General features: G+C 38.9%; 1 protein-coding gene and 1 long non-coding RNA gene across 3 annotated transcripts in view; one reads left to right on the forward strand and one right to left on the reverse strand.

Annotated features, from left to right (window-relative positions):
- Positions 1-5,524, reverse strand: part of SLC20A2 (solute carrier family 20 member 2) — a 28,808-nt gene extending 23,284 nt beyond the window's left edge. For both annotated transcript variants that reach the window (XM_072405290.1, XM_072405289.1), the window contains exons 1-2: positions 5,409-5,524; positions 1,547-2,125 (exon numbers count right to left, since the gene is read on the reverse strand). In XM_072405290.1, coding sequence (XP_072261391.1) covers positions 1,547-1,835 — 289 coding nt within the window. In that variant the 5' untranslated portion in view covers positions 1,836-2,125; positions 5,409-5,524. The remainder of the gene's footprint in view (positions 1-1,546; positions 2,126-5,408) is intronic.
- LOC140326577 (uncharacterized) overlaps positions 1-19,003 on the forward strand; it is a 40,953-nt gene that overhangs the window by 8,328 nt on the left and 13,622 nt on the right. The gene's annotated exons all lie outside the window — the stretch shown is intronic.

Genomic DNA, 19,003 nt, shown 5'->3' on the forward strand with positions numbered 1-19,003 from the left:
AAAAATGTTTGAGAGAACTTGTCTGCAAAAAAATTGCAAGTCCAGCAATTATGGCTTTGTATAGACACTCAAATATTGCTGGAAACAATCTTCAGTGATCTTTGATCTGTTCCACAAGAGAAAGGGTGAGGAAGAGGCACCCAGCAATGTCTTTCTCAATAGTAAACAGAGACTGTGAACAGCGCAGTAAAGCTGGGAAATGCTGCAGACCTAGTTTTCGGGTAAGTATGGAGTTCAAGGTGTCTTTTGCTTCAATGTTTTTACAAACTGCATTACCCATTGCTGCATTACCCATATCTACCATTAATTTCTGCTGAAGAGGAAGATACGCTAAAAAAAAGAAAGGCCATTCCGAACATTAAGTATACCAGCTTACTCCACACAGCCCGCTCATCTATTTTGTCATAGAAATGTGTCTCTCCAATGTAAAGAGACTTCCTAATTTGAGAGAATCCAGAAGTTGTAAAGTTTCCTTAATCAACTAAACAAAAGGGCTTTAATTTTTGACTGTCCCTCCTCTTGAGGTTATATCACTGATATATAATAGTTTCCATTATCATTGTGTGTGCAGTGTTCTCCCCAGCCCCACCCCACAATACAGGGGCCATCACCCACCTAACATTTTCTTCCCAACTAGGAGGAAAAATCTGGGTTGAACACTGTGTGTGGATGTTTGGGGAAGTGATTAAGTCACTGAATCCCAATGTAGCAGGTCACAGGCTTCTGATCAGAGACAGTTGGACATTTTTCATCAGCTTCTTTCAATCCCCTGTACATTAGTAGTCTGTGCCCTTAATGTGTATTAAAACTCTGCATCTTTATTATGTTTAAATAGACTTACACACTGCCTGGCCTGTCTGAGGTTAGTACATTCATCAGTTTCTTTTACAGCGTTTATAGTAAACCCAACTAGGCCAAAGAGGCAGATAAGGCGATAGGACAATGACGTGTGCCAGCAAAGATTCAGATGGCAAAGATGAATACCAAGCAGACTGGTCATTTTTCACAATAGTCAGACTTGTCTCCAGCTTGGCATATACACTGCATTCTCAAAACTGATAAACACTGCGGTGGCCTTATTCAGTGAATAAGACCATTTATATGTAGTGGAGGTGTGATGTTTAACAAAGTTCATTAGTCCAGAAGACAGAAAGGTTCAAACTAGCCCTTTATTCCGTCAGTACCCCAATACAATACAGTGGTACTCTGCTTGAATCAGAACTCAATTCAACAAAATAGGTGACCTAGCAAGCCCTGTAACTCACTTTATTAAATATTTTATGGTTTTGGATGCAGCACACATTAAAAATTGCTGCAACTCCGCCAGTTTCTGTGCATTTCAATAATATGCTCAGCACTATGAACTTCCATCTCCGACCTTTCTGCAGAATTATTGGCCTGTGTCTTGGATGACGGTTCATGTGGGCTAACAGTCATAGTGTATGGGTACAAAACAATTACGGTTTTATTGTTTAAAGTTTAAAAAATAAATGACAAACTACAAACATTTTTTTTTATTTAAATGCAAAACAAATACATTACTTACCAACCATTGCGCTAACTTCTCCAGCCATCAGTAAATTTACAGAGTTGTTGTAAAGATTTACATCAATGATACCCTTTCGTATAGTTTCTCCAACTTTCGCTCCCAATAGCACAGAGCCAGTTGTTTCAAAGATCGATGCCAAGATGCAAGCCTGCTTCAATGTAACCACTCCAGAACCCACAGCAGTGCCAAATGAATTTGCCACATCATTGGCACCCACAGAAAACGCCAGGACAAAGGCTATGATGAAGCCAACAATAACCATCCACAAGTACTCGTCAAGAACCATTTTGACAGTTTTTCTTTCCGGTGACAACAGTAAAGAAAAAAAATGTAATAAAAATAGTAAACAATAGGAAAACCTAATGAACTAGGCTCCAGAATATAGAAACGTGCTGAGCAAAGCTATGTAAACAAAGATCAGCTTGATCTGGAAACTGCTAGTGTTCAAGAGAATGAACAAACTGCTAACTGAGGATTTTAAAAGTACTGTCAAAGTTTCTTTGGGTGTGCTCAGTCAACAGTAAAAAGCATTCCATATTTTGCTCCCAAAATGAGTTAGCTTGATTTTCTTCTTTCCTGGAAAAGAAATGAAAGTATTAATTAAAATGGGTGCAAAATGTTCATTTTTTTTTTTTTGCAAAGGAAAAAAAATGGGATATAATCTTCTAGACGGAGCTGAGCTGTGGCATGTGACATTTCAAGTGTAAAAAAGAACAGAAATAAGATTATTCTAAAACCCAGGATTTGTTACATAAGCATGTTTGAAATTCATTACTTCTTGGCCCAAATCAAAAAACTGCAAGGTAAAGTAGAAAAGGATTAGAACTAAAAGCAAAACAAAAAAAAAATAACTGGTAAAAAATAAACCTGTGCATCAATATTACCCTAATAAATGTCTAAGTCTATAGGATTCGGTTTTATAGAGCTTTGGTACAATACTAGTGACATGACTATGGACTGAAGCGCTGCGTAATATGTTGGTGCTATATAAATACTGTGTAATAATAATTTATGATGCTTATGCAGAAAAGCCACAAAAAAAAAAAAAATCAATAAAGGGTGAGTCATTTAGTTTTATCGTTGTTCCCCACTGATCCTTGGTGAATACCTTTGTAATGTGTATGATCATGTCAGCACATGAGGATGTAACGTAGGAGGAGCTATCATTTTTTGCTAAAATAGATGTTTAACAGCTGATAGCACACCTCAGGTATATTGTGACAGGCACTTATCAAATAAAGGAGCTGCAATCTGTCTGAATTTTTTTAAAATCAATCAGCAGCCTCCTAATAAGAAAAGGATTTGTTGTATGTTTTACATGTTTTTACAATCCCTGCAAACCTGGAAAACCATTGTGGCAGTTATGCAAAGCTCTTGTTTTTTTTTTACTTAAAACAAATGCACAATTAGGAATTGAACAGGGGTGTGATTTATACTGGAGCAGAGTTGTTAAGTTATTCTGCTGTCTATGATCACAAGGTTGATCTTATTGTCTCTATTATGCCCGGCATTAATCTAGTGAGAAAAATATCTGGGCTGTTAGTGTTTTGTCTGCAAATACTTACCTGCATTTTCAATATGAGAAGACAGAACGTAATAGTTTCCTTTAATGTAAGCTCCTTTTGCAGCAGATTTCATACACCTAATGATTACTCCTACTAAGACACATGGGTAATCAGATGAAAGTGTTATTGTCCTGATGTGTTGCATAAAACAAAATTAGCACCTTTGCAAACACCAGCACATGCATACCAATACCAAAATTTTGTCATACTTGTTGATTATCAGGCAGTGTATGGAAACCATGGCTCTTAGGTCTATATGGTCCTAGGTCCTATGACCCACAAGTCATACTAATCCGTCGGTTGTGGTGGGATAAATGCCACACTATTTGGTTCTTTTAGGACCACCTTGGATAACCTCTCTATATGACGTCAATCATTTTTATTTTTCATGAAAAACTTTTACACAAATTAAATCTGTGGGGGGGGTATTTGCAATGCTTGATCAAGATGGGTTAATGGCTGCACAAGAGTTTTGTCAATTACACAGTTGGGGTAGCATATCGATTGTTCACCTGGTTGTACACCCATCAACCAATGCATGGCCTCCTTTACACAAAATGCACAGAAAATCATGTAAAGAAAATCTAAACTACACAAAAAATTTACTTTGTAGAACAATGCAAATAAAACAAAACTGAACATGTCACACCAGAAACTTTCCTGCATGAATGCTTTCCCAGCAGTATATTATTACAATTACACTTTGGCAACTGTGGAAGAATGTGCCAGCACGCTGTGCATTGGAATGGCTTCTTGTAATCCAACTCAGAAATGTCAGATAAGAATCACAAGGCTGCAGCCTGAGTATGTGCATCCTAAGAAAGATTGCACCTTACAGGCAAGAAAACATATTGATTCAAAACTTACTTAGTTTATAGGTAAATGCCAGCCTTCTCTTCAAGCTCCTCTCCTGTACTGATAATGCATATTCTGTTTTCACTTCTCACAGTGTGTAGCAACAAGTCACACAAAGCTCACCTCTTTCATGGGATGGCAGTCAATCCAGTATTATCAGACTGACTGTCCCCAGCCCACCCTTTTGCATTGATTGGATGTCAGTTCTTTGCATTACATGAAAATGCAGCCTGCCAGGAACGCCCGCTCCTCCATCCGGACAACCCATGACGTCACTATTAGAATATCTCCCCTGAAAAGCCAGCCCACTACATGCAGGGTGCTGTGATGTTTTCAGGAAACTGTGCACAGCACCCTGCCAGCCTGTCCCCAGACATGATCTGTCATTACTGACAGATCCTTTAAGCAGTCATCACGCAATGTTGATTGGGGGGTGCATACATTTAGAATTCAGTTTCTAGCGTTTGAGATTGGAGAACCGTTAAGAATTTTTATATTGAACATATAACATTATTAAAGTTTTTCACGATGCAGGCCTATAGGGGGGAGGGGGGACGCAGGCTGGGGTACAAGTGTCATTCTGTATGGCTCCAATACCGGAACGCATGAAATCATCTAACACTAACCCAACACTCCTAGGTAGTAAGGAAACAAAGGCGGCATAATGACACATATAAACCATATTTATCCAGGGAAATGATGTGCACTTTGTAATATTGGATCACGTTATGTCATCTGTTACAGACCAGGATCCAGGAACAATGGAATGACAATGTAAAATCTATGAATGGTGCCAATTCCAGCTGTCAAAGCGGCTTCATAATATTGTGAGGGCAAGTAAAGAGCCCTGAAATACAGATATTAGTGGAGCATTTCTAGAAAGTAGACTGTGAAGATGTCTATACCAGCAATGTACCAGCAATCTATGCCCAGGGCAGATGGCATTGCCACAATACAGGACACCTGCAGCCTATGCCTGGGGTCACATGGCAGTGCCAGCCGCCTGTCCCTATGCCTGTCTGTAGCAGCACCCTATGGACACATGGCAGTGCCAGCATACAGGTGAAAGGTGCCCGGTACGTGAATAACATTCCGTGCAGTATAGTTGGAGTAGTGTAATATGTGAATGTTCGTTGTTTCTGCCATTTCCTGTCACACTGCTCCTCGTGTTAGGAGATGCACAGAAGCCGCTGCCGGTCACTCCCGCTAGCTCCGGGTGTAGCAGTGACAACGGGGCGCTGACAGACATTGTGAGCCGCCAATAGGAGCACGAGGCGGGATGAGCCGTGTGACAGCGGTCTCCGCGCTGAGAAGACAAGATTCCCTCACTCCTATAGCACACACCGGCAGCTCCTATTGTCCCCGCAGTGAGGTTACACAGCCTGGGCTATTGCTAACAATGCGCAGAACGGGCCGCAGCCGTACAGCCTTCTACTTACCTGAAAGTATCAGTGACAGCACGCAGCACAGCTCTCCTTCAGCCACCGCTCAATGCCGACTATTCCAGCGGGAGCTCGCACAGTGGGCCGGCCTAACTCCGGCTCCGCCCCGTTAGGGACGTCAATGCGCAGCATCGTACAGGCAATTGCGTCATGCGCATGGGATGCACGCAGCACTTAGTTCGCAGCAACATGTTGGGTTGGAATGAGCGCAGTGACCTAGGGAGGGGGCCCGGGGGCCATGTTGTGGGTGTTGTACCGCCCCTACATGTGTGAAGTGTTCCATTATCAGCCCGTACTGACCCGTCTCTAGCTATGTGTGATGTACGCAGCATGTAAGGGGGAGCTGCCTGTCAGCTATGGGTGGGCGTGTAGACACAGACAGGGAATGCTTACCGGGAAAATATCAGCAAGCTGACGGGACTTTGCTAGCCTGGGCTATGGCGTTTGAGGGTGGACATGTTTCTGTGTGAAAACACCGAGTGAATACATTCCCTGCAGTATACAATGTGCAGAGCTCTGACTGGAGGGACAGAGCCAGAATCATTTCCCCTCTGACCATACATAACATCAAGCTCACCCTGAGCCGCCAACTCCTTCCTATTCCTATTTATTTTATTGTGTGCTCACTAATGTACAACCTACATGTGTAAAATGTTTAATAATTGCACTAAACCCTTCATGCAGCCTCTAAATGATTCCATATTTGCAGATCTAACATAAAGGAAAGCTATCTACATTCATACAGGACACTGCACAGAACTGTTAATTAGTATCAAACAATGGATAGGGATGAAGTTATGACACATAGCTCCCATCGCTGGTACCGGGCCTGACATTCCGTCACACAGCAGCAGCAGCCAGTACTGACCACCCCATCACTGCCCCTATTCATTCTGCATGGGGCTGCCGGTAATAGAAGTTCCAGAGGCAATGGTTCTCTAGCATGAGGAATTGGTGACCACACTGCTGTCTCACTGCCATTCTAAACACAGCTTAAAGGGTATTGTAACTAATAAAGGAATAGGGATTACTGTGGCCACTGGGCCCCTGTACAGTCTTCCATATGGATGGCTGGATTGTGTCAGTTGGGAAGGACTGGAACCTTTATGCATACCCAACAAAAAGTTGGTGCTAGCTGGGACCATGGGTTGGATAAAGTCCTTAGCTTGCTGTCATTAAGGGGTCTGGGCAGCATAGGATCAAAGTGTTGAGTATAGAATATACAGGACTGTGTAAAGTATATAATTCTATGATTAGAAAATACAGATCAGTGCACTAATAAACATACAGGAATAAAAAAGTACAGCATGGTATTCAGTGTGACACAATGAGGGTTGCCAATGTTAAAAAAACAAGACTTGCATAATTTTTCCCTGACACATTGCACCTGTAGTAATGCAAACATGTCATAGCTGCATTGCCCCCATGTGTCTGGATACCATTCAAAATGAATTACAACACACTGCATAGCTGTTTCAGCTCCTATTCTCTGTTAATGTCTTAATCTATTCTGAAAAAAATAAACTGTTAGATACTTAACTCTTCAGTGGGGGTGCAAGTACACTCTGCTCTTATGTAGCGCTACAAATGGTACTGCTATGTGACATTTTTCCTGCTGGGTCCTACATTATTACAGGGCACAATGGTGAGGTAGCAGCTGGTGGGTGAAACCAAAACCTGCAGCGAGGGAATCGCTATTAGACACACCCAAAACGGTTACATAGGCACCTGGAGCTCTGATAGACAGCAAATCCTGTTTACAGGTGCTTCATGATTAATGTTTTTATCCTACGGGATTGCTTCAATGCCCATATTGCTCAGCATGATTACTAGGAATTTTCAGTACAACTCCAGCTAAAGAAAAACGTAGGGTAGCCATATTAAAAAATAAAATTACCTATAATTCTCATAACAAATCGCCCATTTTCTTTTCTACACATCTGATTACCACTTTTATAATGCCAAATCCACAAAAGGGCAACCAGATTTTATATGTAGTGATCAGTGCTCTGATTGCCATACTTTAACCACCCTGAAGCAGCAATACACAATGGCATTCACTTGAATGGAATCATTCATTGTCATATTTAGCCAATTTTGTAAATGGAAAGAAACATCTATTTTTACCTATTTCCTAATAAAATTGCTGATATCAAAATGGTGATACCCATTTGCCCTTACAAAGTGGTGTCCATTCTGGCAGCAACTTTAGAAATATGCCAGGTATAATAAGATTTTGAATGACGTCTGAATTTCCTTCAACTCACTTCCTGTCAGTCTAGGCCACCATGGGCACACTGCTGGGAGGATTGTGATCCAGTGGCCTGGCTCACAGAATTTTTTGTAAGGAACACCTTTCATTATTAATATTATTTTTATATTTTATTTATATAGCACCAACACATTGCGTAGCGCTTTACCAAGTCCTTAGTGATGTCACTAGCTGTCCCTCAAAGGGGCTCACAATGTAATATCCCTACCATAGTAATATGTCATTATTACAGTCCAGGGTCCATTTTTTATTTTTGACGGGAGGTGGGGAGCCAATTAACCTATCTGTATGTTTTTGGAATGTGGGAGGAAACCAGAGGAAACCCACACAAACATAATGAGAACCTGCAAACTCCATGTAGATAGTCTCATTTTTTTATTAATAATAATAATAATAATAAACAGTATTTATATAACACCAGCATATTAGGCAGAACTGTACATTAAACAGGGATATGGTTGGTTCCTATATAAAATTATGACTTGCGTCATGATAGTGGCTGTGTAGACTATTTGATATGGAACCTCCAGAGAGGACATGCATATTTATCTGTCTCTGTTGCATTAGATATTAGTGTCAGGTAGGTATTTCCAGTGCATCCAAAACCTGTACTTGTTTACTTGTTCTAAACCTTTTATTTTAATTATAATTGATAGAAAACAATGTGTACAATGAAAATGAAAAATGACTGTTTAATTACTGTACATAGTTAGGGATAGCTTTAATATTTTTTATTTTTTTATAACATTGTATTTCTCAGTATGCTGTATAATGGGTCTGGGGCCACTGGTTCAGTGCAGTCAATGATAAGGAATGTTCAGTAGTGTTTAGTAACATGTGCTGGACACGTGTGAGGTAGTGATAAGAGGGATGATTTTGTTAAGAGGTTAGAGTGTCAGAGCGGGTTAGTGTTTGAAAGGAAAAGCTAAATTTATTTAATAGGTCTTTGGGAAGTAATGGCCAGGCTATTTTTAAAAAATGTAACTCATGTAATTTCATTATGCTACATCAGGAGATCCTTAACTCCAGGCTTTGTGGGCCACATACAGTCTGGATTTTGAAATAAACATTGTGATGTGATTTTTTTATATTTATTTCAATAAATGGTACCATTAATATTTATTTCAATTGCTGCTAGAGAAATACTACACTGTGTGTGGATCCTGGCCCCAAAGATTGGAGTTGAGAATCACTGTGCTAGACTGAAGCAATGGTCACACAACAGTCACTTCCTGCATGACATGGACACCTCTGTAGGTTGTCCATGCCAGGTCCTTTTTCTAAATGGACCAGTAGCCCCATAGTGATGTCTGTAGCAGAGGATAGCCAAGTGTTGGTGACTGCAGGCAGAATGTCGGAGGTAAATTAGTGGTCCCAGTGTTGAACCCAGAATTTTTTTTAAGCTGGTTGTGAAGAAATTGTAGGTGGGTGGCAGCCCCTGTATTGTGACCCAACTCTTCAGTAACCACCCAAAAAAATCCGGGTGGTTACTGAAATGTGCTAGGTGGTGCGCCCAGCTAAAAGGAGCTGGGGAGAACACTGGGTTCCTTAAAGATGAAGCTGCGCTGTCAACGGACATGGACAGTGGATTTAGGCCAGGATATCTTTATTCGCAAGTATTGGATCCTGTAGGGTGGGTTGGAGAAAAGGATTTAAGAATTTTAGAAATGAGTTAAAAATGGTCAGCAACATGAATTTCTGCACATTGTGATATATTTTGAGGCGTAGCAGCATACTGCACTGCATTTAACTACAGAGTACTACACCTAACTATACCAGAGGAATGCACTGCTGTAAACTGGGCCTTATGTAAACTAAACAGTTGGGTCCATAAATATTTGGACAGACAACTTTTTTCTAATTTTGGTTCTGTACATTACCACTAATTTTAAATGAAACAACTCAGATGCAGTTGAACTGTAGACTTTCAGCTTTAATTCAGTGGGTTGAACAAAAATATTGCATATAATTGTGAAGAACTAAAGCCTTCTTTCTTTATACAATCACTTCATTTCAGGGGCTCAAAAGTAATTGGACAATTGACTCAAAGGCTATTTCATGGGCTGGTGTGCGCAATTTCTTTGTTATGTTATTATCAAGTATAAATCCATGATGTGACACAGGACAGAAGCAGCCGAATGAAAAGGCCTGGAGTTTATTGGGGGGGGGGGGAGACCTGTATGTGGAAGATTTTTGCTGTGAGCAGACATGTGATCCTTGCAAAAACAGAACTGCAAAAACAGAAAAAACCCATCCGATAAACTGCTACAATATTAGGAGTGGCAAAATCTAGTTCGGTACATCATGAGAAAGAAACAAAGCACTGGTGAACTCAGCAATGCCAAAAGACCTGGACGTCCACGGAAGACAACAGTGGTGGATGATCACAGAATCATTTCCATGGTGAAGAGAAACCCCTTTAAAACAGCCAACCAAGTGAACAACACTCTCCAGGAAGTAGGCGTATCGATATCCAAGTCTATCATAAAGAGAAGACTGCATGAAAGTAAATACAGAGGGTGCACTGCAAGGTGCAAGCCACTCATAAGCCTCATGAATAGAAAGGCTAGATTGGACTTTGCTCAAAAACATCTAAAAAAGCCAGCCCAGTTCTGGAAGACATTCTTTGGACAGAATAAACCAAGATCAACCTTTACCATATTGATGGCATCTGTAAAACATGGCAGAGGCAGTGTGATGGCTTGGGCATGCATGGCTGCCATGGCACTGGGACACTAGTGTTTATCCATGATGTGACACAGGACAGAAGCAGCCGAATGAATTCTGAGGTGTTCAGAGATATACTGTCTGCTCAAATCCAGCTAAATGCAGTCACATTGATTGGGAGGTGTTTCATAATACAGATGGACAATGACCCAAAACATACAGCCAAAGCAACCCAGGAGTTTATTAAAGCAAAGAAGTGGAATATTCTTGAATGGCCAAGTCAGTCACCTGATCTGAACCCAATTGAGCATGTATTTAACTTGTTGAAGACTAAACTTCGGACAGAAAGGCCCACAAACAATCAGCAACTGAAAGCCGCTGTAGTAAAGGCCTGGCAGAGCATTAAAAAGGAGGAAACCCAGCATCTGGTGACGTTCATGAGTTCAAAACTACAGGCTGTCATTGCCAGCAAAGGGGTTTCTACCAAGTATTGGAAAAGAACATTTTATTTTCAGCTTTTTAATTTGTCCAATTACTTTTGAGCCCCTGAAATGAAGTGATTGTGTAAAAAAAGGCTTTAGTTCCTCACATTTTTATGCAATATTTTTTCAATGCACTGAATTAAAGCTGAAAGTTTGCAGTTCAAAGGCATCTGAGTTGTTTCATTTAAAATAATTGTGGTAATGTACAGAACCAAAATTAGAAAAAAGTCTCTGTCCAAATATTTATGGACCTAACTGTAGATTGCAATTAGTAAATCAAATCAGTAGGGGTAAATAATACAACCCAATGCAGCATAATACATATAATATATGTATGATTAACATGTCCTAAATGTGGTCAAATGCATGTTTACCTAGTTGAATACCTTGATCATACAATTGTTTATATTTTCTTCTATATTTCTTTTAAAGATGGCTACATTAAGTGTGATCATAGCTTATATTAACAAAGTCCATCTTTGTAATGAATGGGACCAACATGTATTTCTAATAATTATAATTGTCCCATAGGCATAGGTTCATGGCTGTGCACTGCAACCTGCTGATAGGGAGATAAGAAGCTGGAGTTTAGCCAGACTAGATATGGTGTAATTCATGCCAGCATGTTGCCAAAAGGTAAATAATTTTAAAAAAGACAGTCAGTGCGTTGAGAAATAGATATAATAAGATAAAGAAAATTAGTTAAAGCCCAACTGAATTCATATGTTACATTTCATAAATAATGTCGAGGGTGCAGGCAGACATTTATTGTTTAATGTCTTACTTTGTTAAAGATTTTTAGAAAATATATAGACTTTGGAAACAGGCTACGGAAAGAACTGTTGCAGTCTGTGTAGGCAGGGGTCTCTCTGCAGCAATCTAACAAGTGCCCTTTTAAGGCAAAACAATCAGCAACATGTGCCTGCTGCTGTGGTCTGATGGTTCTATGGTGCTGTTGGAGGTGAAAACATTGACAAAGCACACTCTAGTTATCAAATTTAAAGCAGAACACCAGCTATTGTTTAGTATTTGCTTAATATTTGTGCATTACTGTGCTGAAGTTATATAATCTTCTAATCCTACATACTCTGCATTGCACAAAAAATGCATTAGAAGCTCCAGCTGTTCTGTAGAAAACTGCATAATATTACAGGAAGATTGACTACAAGCATCATCATGTCCTCCCCTTCACATCCTGCGCTGGTCCCATCTCTCCCCTTTCATCTTTTGGTTGCCTTGAATGCTAGGCAATACATCCCAGTGTTATGTGTAGAATTCTATCAAGTTCATTTTACCTAAGCAGCTACAATCTTTGTTAGTTTCCTTCTGGAAATTTGTAACCTTTCTTCCTAAGTGTAAATTCTGTAGAAATTTTCAATAAAGACGAACCAAGGGAGAGATTTTAAGTGCTTCTTCGTAATGTAGTTGAATTATAATTGTACAAGAAAATTCAACCATGTCTGCTTATCTCAGTAAACACCTGCTGGCGTGTAGGCAGAGCGTGTAGCTATTTTTCATATGTTTGTTTTGTTTTTGTAGAATAAGTGAATGAGCATGAACTAAAGGATTGACAGAAAACCTGTGGGAACTGCTTTCATACAGCTGCCTAAAATGCGCAATTGTAAGATGTTTTCATACCAGCACTAAACTAGCAGTTGTTTCCTTGTTGGTGAATGAAAAGAGAAAAAAGATTAAAAAAGGTTTTTGTGAAAAACCTTTTCAGTGATCACATGTATTTGCTTCAGTATCATTCATTCTCAGTTCTCCTATTTTGGCTGCTTGGTATAAATGGAGCTTGCCAAGTAATACAACTTGGCAACACTCCTAAAAAAGAAAAGAAAATATAACCAGTGTTCCATAAAGTCACATTGCATGTGTTTGCATTATCTCTACATTAAAGTTTCTCTGCATTATGCTTTTGCCTAGAGAACTTTAAACTATACTCACATTTTCACCACTAGCAGCCAACACTATGTGTGGCCTCATGCATTAAACTCAAGCTATTAACTATCACAATATGTTTATTGCAGGCTTGAAACTGCTATCGATGTGCATCTGTTAAATACTAAAACAGTTTGATACTATTACAGTACTGAAAAAAAATATTAAAATAACCTTTTTTTAATTGGACATCTTTCCGTTGCAGCTTTCAATAACCACAAACCTTCCTTGCTTACTGTATACCATCGCACACACGCTGTATTTTTTCCTCACCTTATCTCTGCACTTTTGCTACTTTGCCCCTTCAGTGTCATCACAGGGGGCTAAAAAAATCCTACAGTCTCAGGATCTTGGAAGTGGTCCCTACGTCATTGCCTACATTGCACCCTATATCATCTCCTGCAGCCATAGGCTGCTTTGCAGAGTTGTAAAAAAGGAAATATATGAAGAGGGTGCCAAGTCATAGTAAATTCAAAAGACATCTTTATTTACTCAAATAAACCAACAAACACATTTATGGTGGCTTAGAGGTTAGTGCTCTGGCCTTTGCAGCATTAGGTCCCAGGTTCAAATCCTGTCCAGGATACTATCTGCATGGATTTTGAAGATTCTCCCTGTGTCTGTGGGGGTTTTCTCCAGGTACTCTGGTTTCCTCCCACATTCCAAAAATATGCAGTTAGATTAATTGGCTTTTGACAAAAAAATTGACCTTAGACTATATTAAAAAGTCAAATGACTATGGTAGAGACATTAGATTGTGAGCCCCTTTGAGAACAGCTAGTGACATGACTATGGACTTTTTACAGTGCTGCGTAAAATGATGGCGCTATATAAATACTGTATAATAATAATAATGTATCCCTCTTTATTGGTAGTCCCAAAGGAAGTATGGTTAGGATATATAACATATAGGTTAGGAAATATAACATATAACAGCAAAAGCTGTGTGCAGCACTGAAGGAAACAGGAAATCATAGAAAGTTTGTGGCATTTGGCCCTAGAGTTGAGCTCCACTCATCACAGGACATTCTACAATCGATAGGCTCCTTAACACACATTAACAAGTCAAATAAACAAATTTAGGCCAAAACAAATCAAGGGTCACCACCATCACTATTAAAACAATGGCGAATCTGTTCATATGCATGATTTGTGAATAGGCCCCTAACAATCCAAAATGTACAAAAAATAGCTCTTCCTAAAACAACACTCTGCCACTCAGTGACAGTGCTTAGATCCACATTTAAGTACTTTGCCTATTAGCCTAAAAGAGTGTTTCCCATTTGCCCAATAAACCCCAAGTATTGCATGGAAACCAATACCAGGCCAACATAGTGATTCAACTTTAAAGGCGGTGTCCACACTAGCCTGGCTAACAGCAAAATGATTAACAATGGTAGTTATGTAATCTGGAAGAGAACAAAATCTAGAAACTCAGTGAAATGAGTCCAACCATTATTATTATTATTATTATTATTAATAAACAGGATTTATATAGCGCCAACATATTACGCAGCGCTGTACATTAACCATTGCAGCAAAATATACCTTATGCTGGGTTGTTTCATGATGTAATGGTAGAAATGGTCATTTCTTCTAGTAAAATTTAAAACATGCAAATTGAGTTTTTGTATGTTGTATTTGCTGCTAGTGTTACTCTAGAAAAATAAAATCACATTTTTTAAAATAGACATCAACATCTATTACTTTCAAGCAGGCAAGTAGAAAAGAACCAGGTCTTTATGTAACAGAAGCGCTCACTCTCTCCTTTGACAAACAATTATGGCATACAAGTGAAGTGTTTCTTTGTGCTCGCTTGAGTGTTTTAGATGCTGAACTTCAGATAACCCAATGGAGTCTTGAAGCACAAGCAGGTTGTAGTATTCTATAGTCCTATTTATACTGTCTCTTCTAAAGATTACTGATTGCTGTCGCCACTCATCTTAATTTAGGCAGAAGGTCATGGTTCAGCTCAGCATTTGAAGCTCTGCCAAGCTCTTTTTAATAGCTTGCAAAATTCTATTTTAGTTGCAGTGCAGGCAACAGCCCAAATATATATGAAGATCTGAGGATATAAAATTTGTTCTAGGAAATTTCACATTGTAGAAATATCTGCTTTCTTACACTAACAGAACACATGTTTATACATTATATGTTTATATTGATTAAAGTATAACTAAACCTTAATAGAAAAATTTTTCCTCAGGATATAACATACAAAACCAGTACAGTATAAAGGGATCTGCAGGAATTTCCTTTCTACCATTAACTTCATTAGGTCATGCCAGCACAATGAGCACACATCCTAACTTGTACATTGGGAAGGTTGAATAGCCTCTAAGTGGTTTTACATCATGCACCCAGCATGGCAGCATGGTGGGTGGCTGAGTGGTTAGCACTCTTGCATTTGCAGCACTAGATCCCAAGTTCAAATATCACCAGGACACGATCTGTATGAAGTTTGCAGGTTCTCCCTGTGTTTGCGTGGGTTTTCTCTGGGTATTCTGATACTCCTCTGGGTAAACATGCAGTTAGGTGAATTGGCTTCCCCCCAAAAATTGACATTAGACTGTATTAAAGACATGACAAAAGAGGTAGGGACATTGGATTGGGAGAGCTAGTGACATGACTATAGACTTTGTACAGCGCTGGGTAATATGATGGTCTTTTATAAATACTGTGTAATAATAATAAAATACACCCGTCACATATGTCTTCGTCATTATACCAACATAATATTCCTTAATTCCTGTGTTATGTAAGCAAGTTCCATCACATATCACATGTGCATCAATTTTAACACTGAACAAACACTTGGCCTAAGCCTACCTAACAGAAGAACCCAAAACAGTTGATGACAGTTTAGCAATCACTGAATGTTGAGAAAATAAACACCTTTATCAGAAGGATCATGAAATGTTCAGCACAGCTCCAAATATTCATACTTGTTCCATGTCAGTAATTTAAAAAAGCTCTGCATCAATATGACAGTTAAGTAGTATTTTATAGAGGTCAAATGTAGCAACCATTATATTCTTACATGTTTCCATCAATACAATTGGAGTAGTTGTTGTTGCTAATAAAGGCAGGCCTACTTTAAAAAAACATACTGCATGCGGCACTGCTTTTGCTTTCCAACAATTCTCTTCCCTTTACTAAATACTAAATTCCCTTTACTAAATACTGTTACTGTATATACTGTATGTCAAGTGTAACTTTACTGCTGTAGCCAGTGGACCTGACACCTATTGCTGACAAGCAAAAGCAACACAGACACAAAAATCACTGCTGGGCATTCACTATGGTAGGCTGAATTACAAAATACACCTACTGAAACATCAGTTTTCACTTTAAATCAGAAAAAAAGTTTTCGGAGGTTTCCCTACATTTGTATTATGTACCCAACCCATGTCCTCTGAAAAATTATTGCTCGGATCTTTCAACTAGAATGGCTGCCAATCTCAATTATTACAGTTTTTCTCTTAGTGGTAGAGGACCCTATTATCTTTATTGACACCTATGGACGATTATACTCAGGAGAAGGATGTTTTATTCATAAATGAAATCAATGCAAGTTGCTAAATTCCTACTGATACCAATACAGTCAGAAACAGGTAACTTACTAAGGGTTTTAATGAGCAACTACTTCATCATATTTAAAAAAAAATAATAAATAAATTAATATATACATTTGTATGGGTTTCCCTTTGATTTGAATGGTAGTGTTCTATGGCTATTATCTTGATTTTTCAATATTAGTATACAGAAGGAGCAACTCTAAATGTACTCCAAGGTTTTCCCTAGCACTTTTTAGCAAGCACCCAGCTGTTTTTGGGTGATTACTGAAGAGTTGGGTCACAATTCAGGGGCTTCCACCCTGCACTCTTTTGCTTGATGAATGGATTATACTTACATCCTGACAATGTAGTTATTTACACACTTGTGGCATAATGAATATTAGAGCAAATTAAACCCTTTGTTTCTGGGTTTAGCTTTGCAGGTTCCTTTTTTACCTTTCCACGTCCAACTTGCTCAAGGTAGCCATAACCACCTAGTACTGAATACTTTGCAACTTAAGGCATTTGATTTTGTTCCTCCTCCAAGAAAGGGATCTCATAGTCAAACTGACTATGTTTAAACATATATATTTTTACGCACTCCCTTATCTAAAATAATATACATATTTATTCAGATCATGATAAAATGACTTGTCTGAAAAATGATTCTTATGTTGCTAAATGTAAAAAAGACCTTCACTCAGTTACATCAGCAGCTGATTGGTTTTACATGGGATCTAGGATGGCTTCCTGTTTTATCAATATTACAATAAAAGTGTTTACAAGATGGTACATTTTAACCCAACACGTTTGAAACATTTACCTTGCACAGGGCCTGAACATTGTTTTAGAGGATGTCAAACACCCAAATCACACCTGGGCATAATGTATATGCCTGGTGGTCCAGTCTGCTGCCACTCCTACATTTCAAACCCTCACCCATGTTAAACTGTACTCCTTTCTTTTATTGGCAGCTAGGCAGACAATATCTTATAACTAGAAAAAAAACAACCCCTACGTTTTCAGGAAACGAAAGAGCAAGCATACTTAGTGTTCACAATTAAAAAACTGACTACCATATTACTTGATACCTACCTTTTCCTTTTCTAAGATTTTGGCACTTTTGAACTCAATATTCCCTATCTTCATTACCTTCTACAGTACATCAATATCCAGCATTGATGCACCTCAACAAGGATCCCTGCCACTTGCAGCAGCATCATAATATCACTCCTTGGACTCCAAAATGGATGTGTTTATGACAGCAGTGCCAGGGAGAAAAGGGGCTGGGTTGTTGCACATTTCCTGGGATTTTCTTAGACAAGTGCTTCTCAATCAGTGTTCCTCCAGAGATTGCTAGGGTTACCTTGAGCAATGAACAATTTGCTACTCTCTGGTCACTTTAACTCATACAAATAATGATTTTGGATACCTTTAAGGGTGACATTCTTTCCAATGGCCAACAATTGGGATGCATTCTTCCTTCTGACCACAACATTGGGTTGTGGATATAGTAATTATAGCAGGGGTTTCCTGAAGACCTAAAAGGTATTTCAAGGAGTTCCACCATGTTAAAAAAGGTGAGTAATGCTGCCTTAGAGGCAAAAGATGAATAGCGCAACCAGGATTTCAATGCATGGAAAAAAAAATGAAGATTCTGGACAGATACTAATTAAGCAATAAAAATGTGAGCCTGGAGTTGGGCTCTGTGCGGTGGAACCATCAAACAATATTTTTGCAGGTTATCTGACAAAGATAGAAGGTGTTTGCATCTCAAGGAGACACCTGCATTTCCCTTTTACATAGCCAAACACCTTCTCTAAATCAGAAGTCAGATGGACTTTGAAAAAGTTTAGACTTTATCTAGTTAGTGTGTGAAAGGCTGATTTGGCTCTTACACTGCTCAAAATGTGTAGTTAATGAGTACTGAATTATTGATTAGCTAAACACTGTTCAGGTCACCCTGCTCCCTTTTTCCTGTTTACAAAGATGGCTTAAGCTGTTTCTCTAAAGCATTTTTTAAAGAATTAAGCATCTGAATGACATCCTAGAATGCTGTCACAGAATAATGTAAACTGATGCAATAAAGAAGGTGTTAAGCTCTCTGGAAAGGGGTAAGTTGTGTCAAGTTAGGTGCAATACACTTAACCAATACATACCTCCATTGCCCTGATCTAAAGAGCTGTATGTGTAAAGTTGGCAAAACACTTTGCAGCTTCATTGAAGTCTAAAATCATTTTATTGGCAGCTGGCTGTCTGCAGAGTAGTGTGCTAGAAGCACCCCAGCTTCTGTACTTTACACATGAACATCTCTTGATATAGGAAACTGGTAAGTGAAATACATACACTTACATGTTTCCCAACTTTATCTAGAGAGCTCTACAAGACTTTTTTTTTTAATCCTATCACCATTTTACGTGCTTTTGTAAACATTCACTGCTAGACTTCCTTTTTTTTAAACTTGTATGATGCTTCATTTTCCTGTAATGATTTTAAATTACTTTCTTGTTATTTACTAAAGTTAACCTCACATGCCCCAAGGTATGCCAATAGGGACCCTGCATGAAAATCCAGCAACTAGCATTTTTAGAAGGTAGTTTATCTGTATAACAATATCAAATTAAAATGACATGGGGCATGGCAACATGAACATTAGTTTGTGGAGAGCTGCCC

Source organism: Pyxicephalus adspersus, chromosome 3 (genome assembly GCF_032062135.1).
Source record: "Pyxicephalus adspersus chromosome 3, UCB_Pads_2.0, whole genome shotgun sequence".
Taxonomy (NCBI): Eukaryota; Metazoa; Chordata; class Amphibia; order Anura; family Pyxicephalidae; genus Pyxicephalus; species Pyxicephalus adspersus.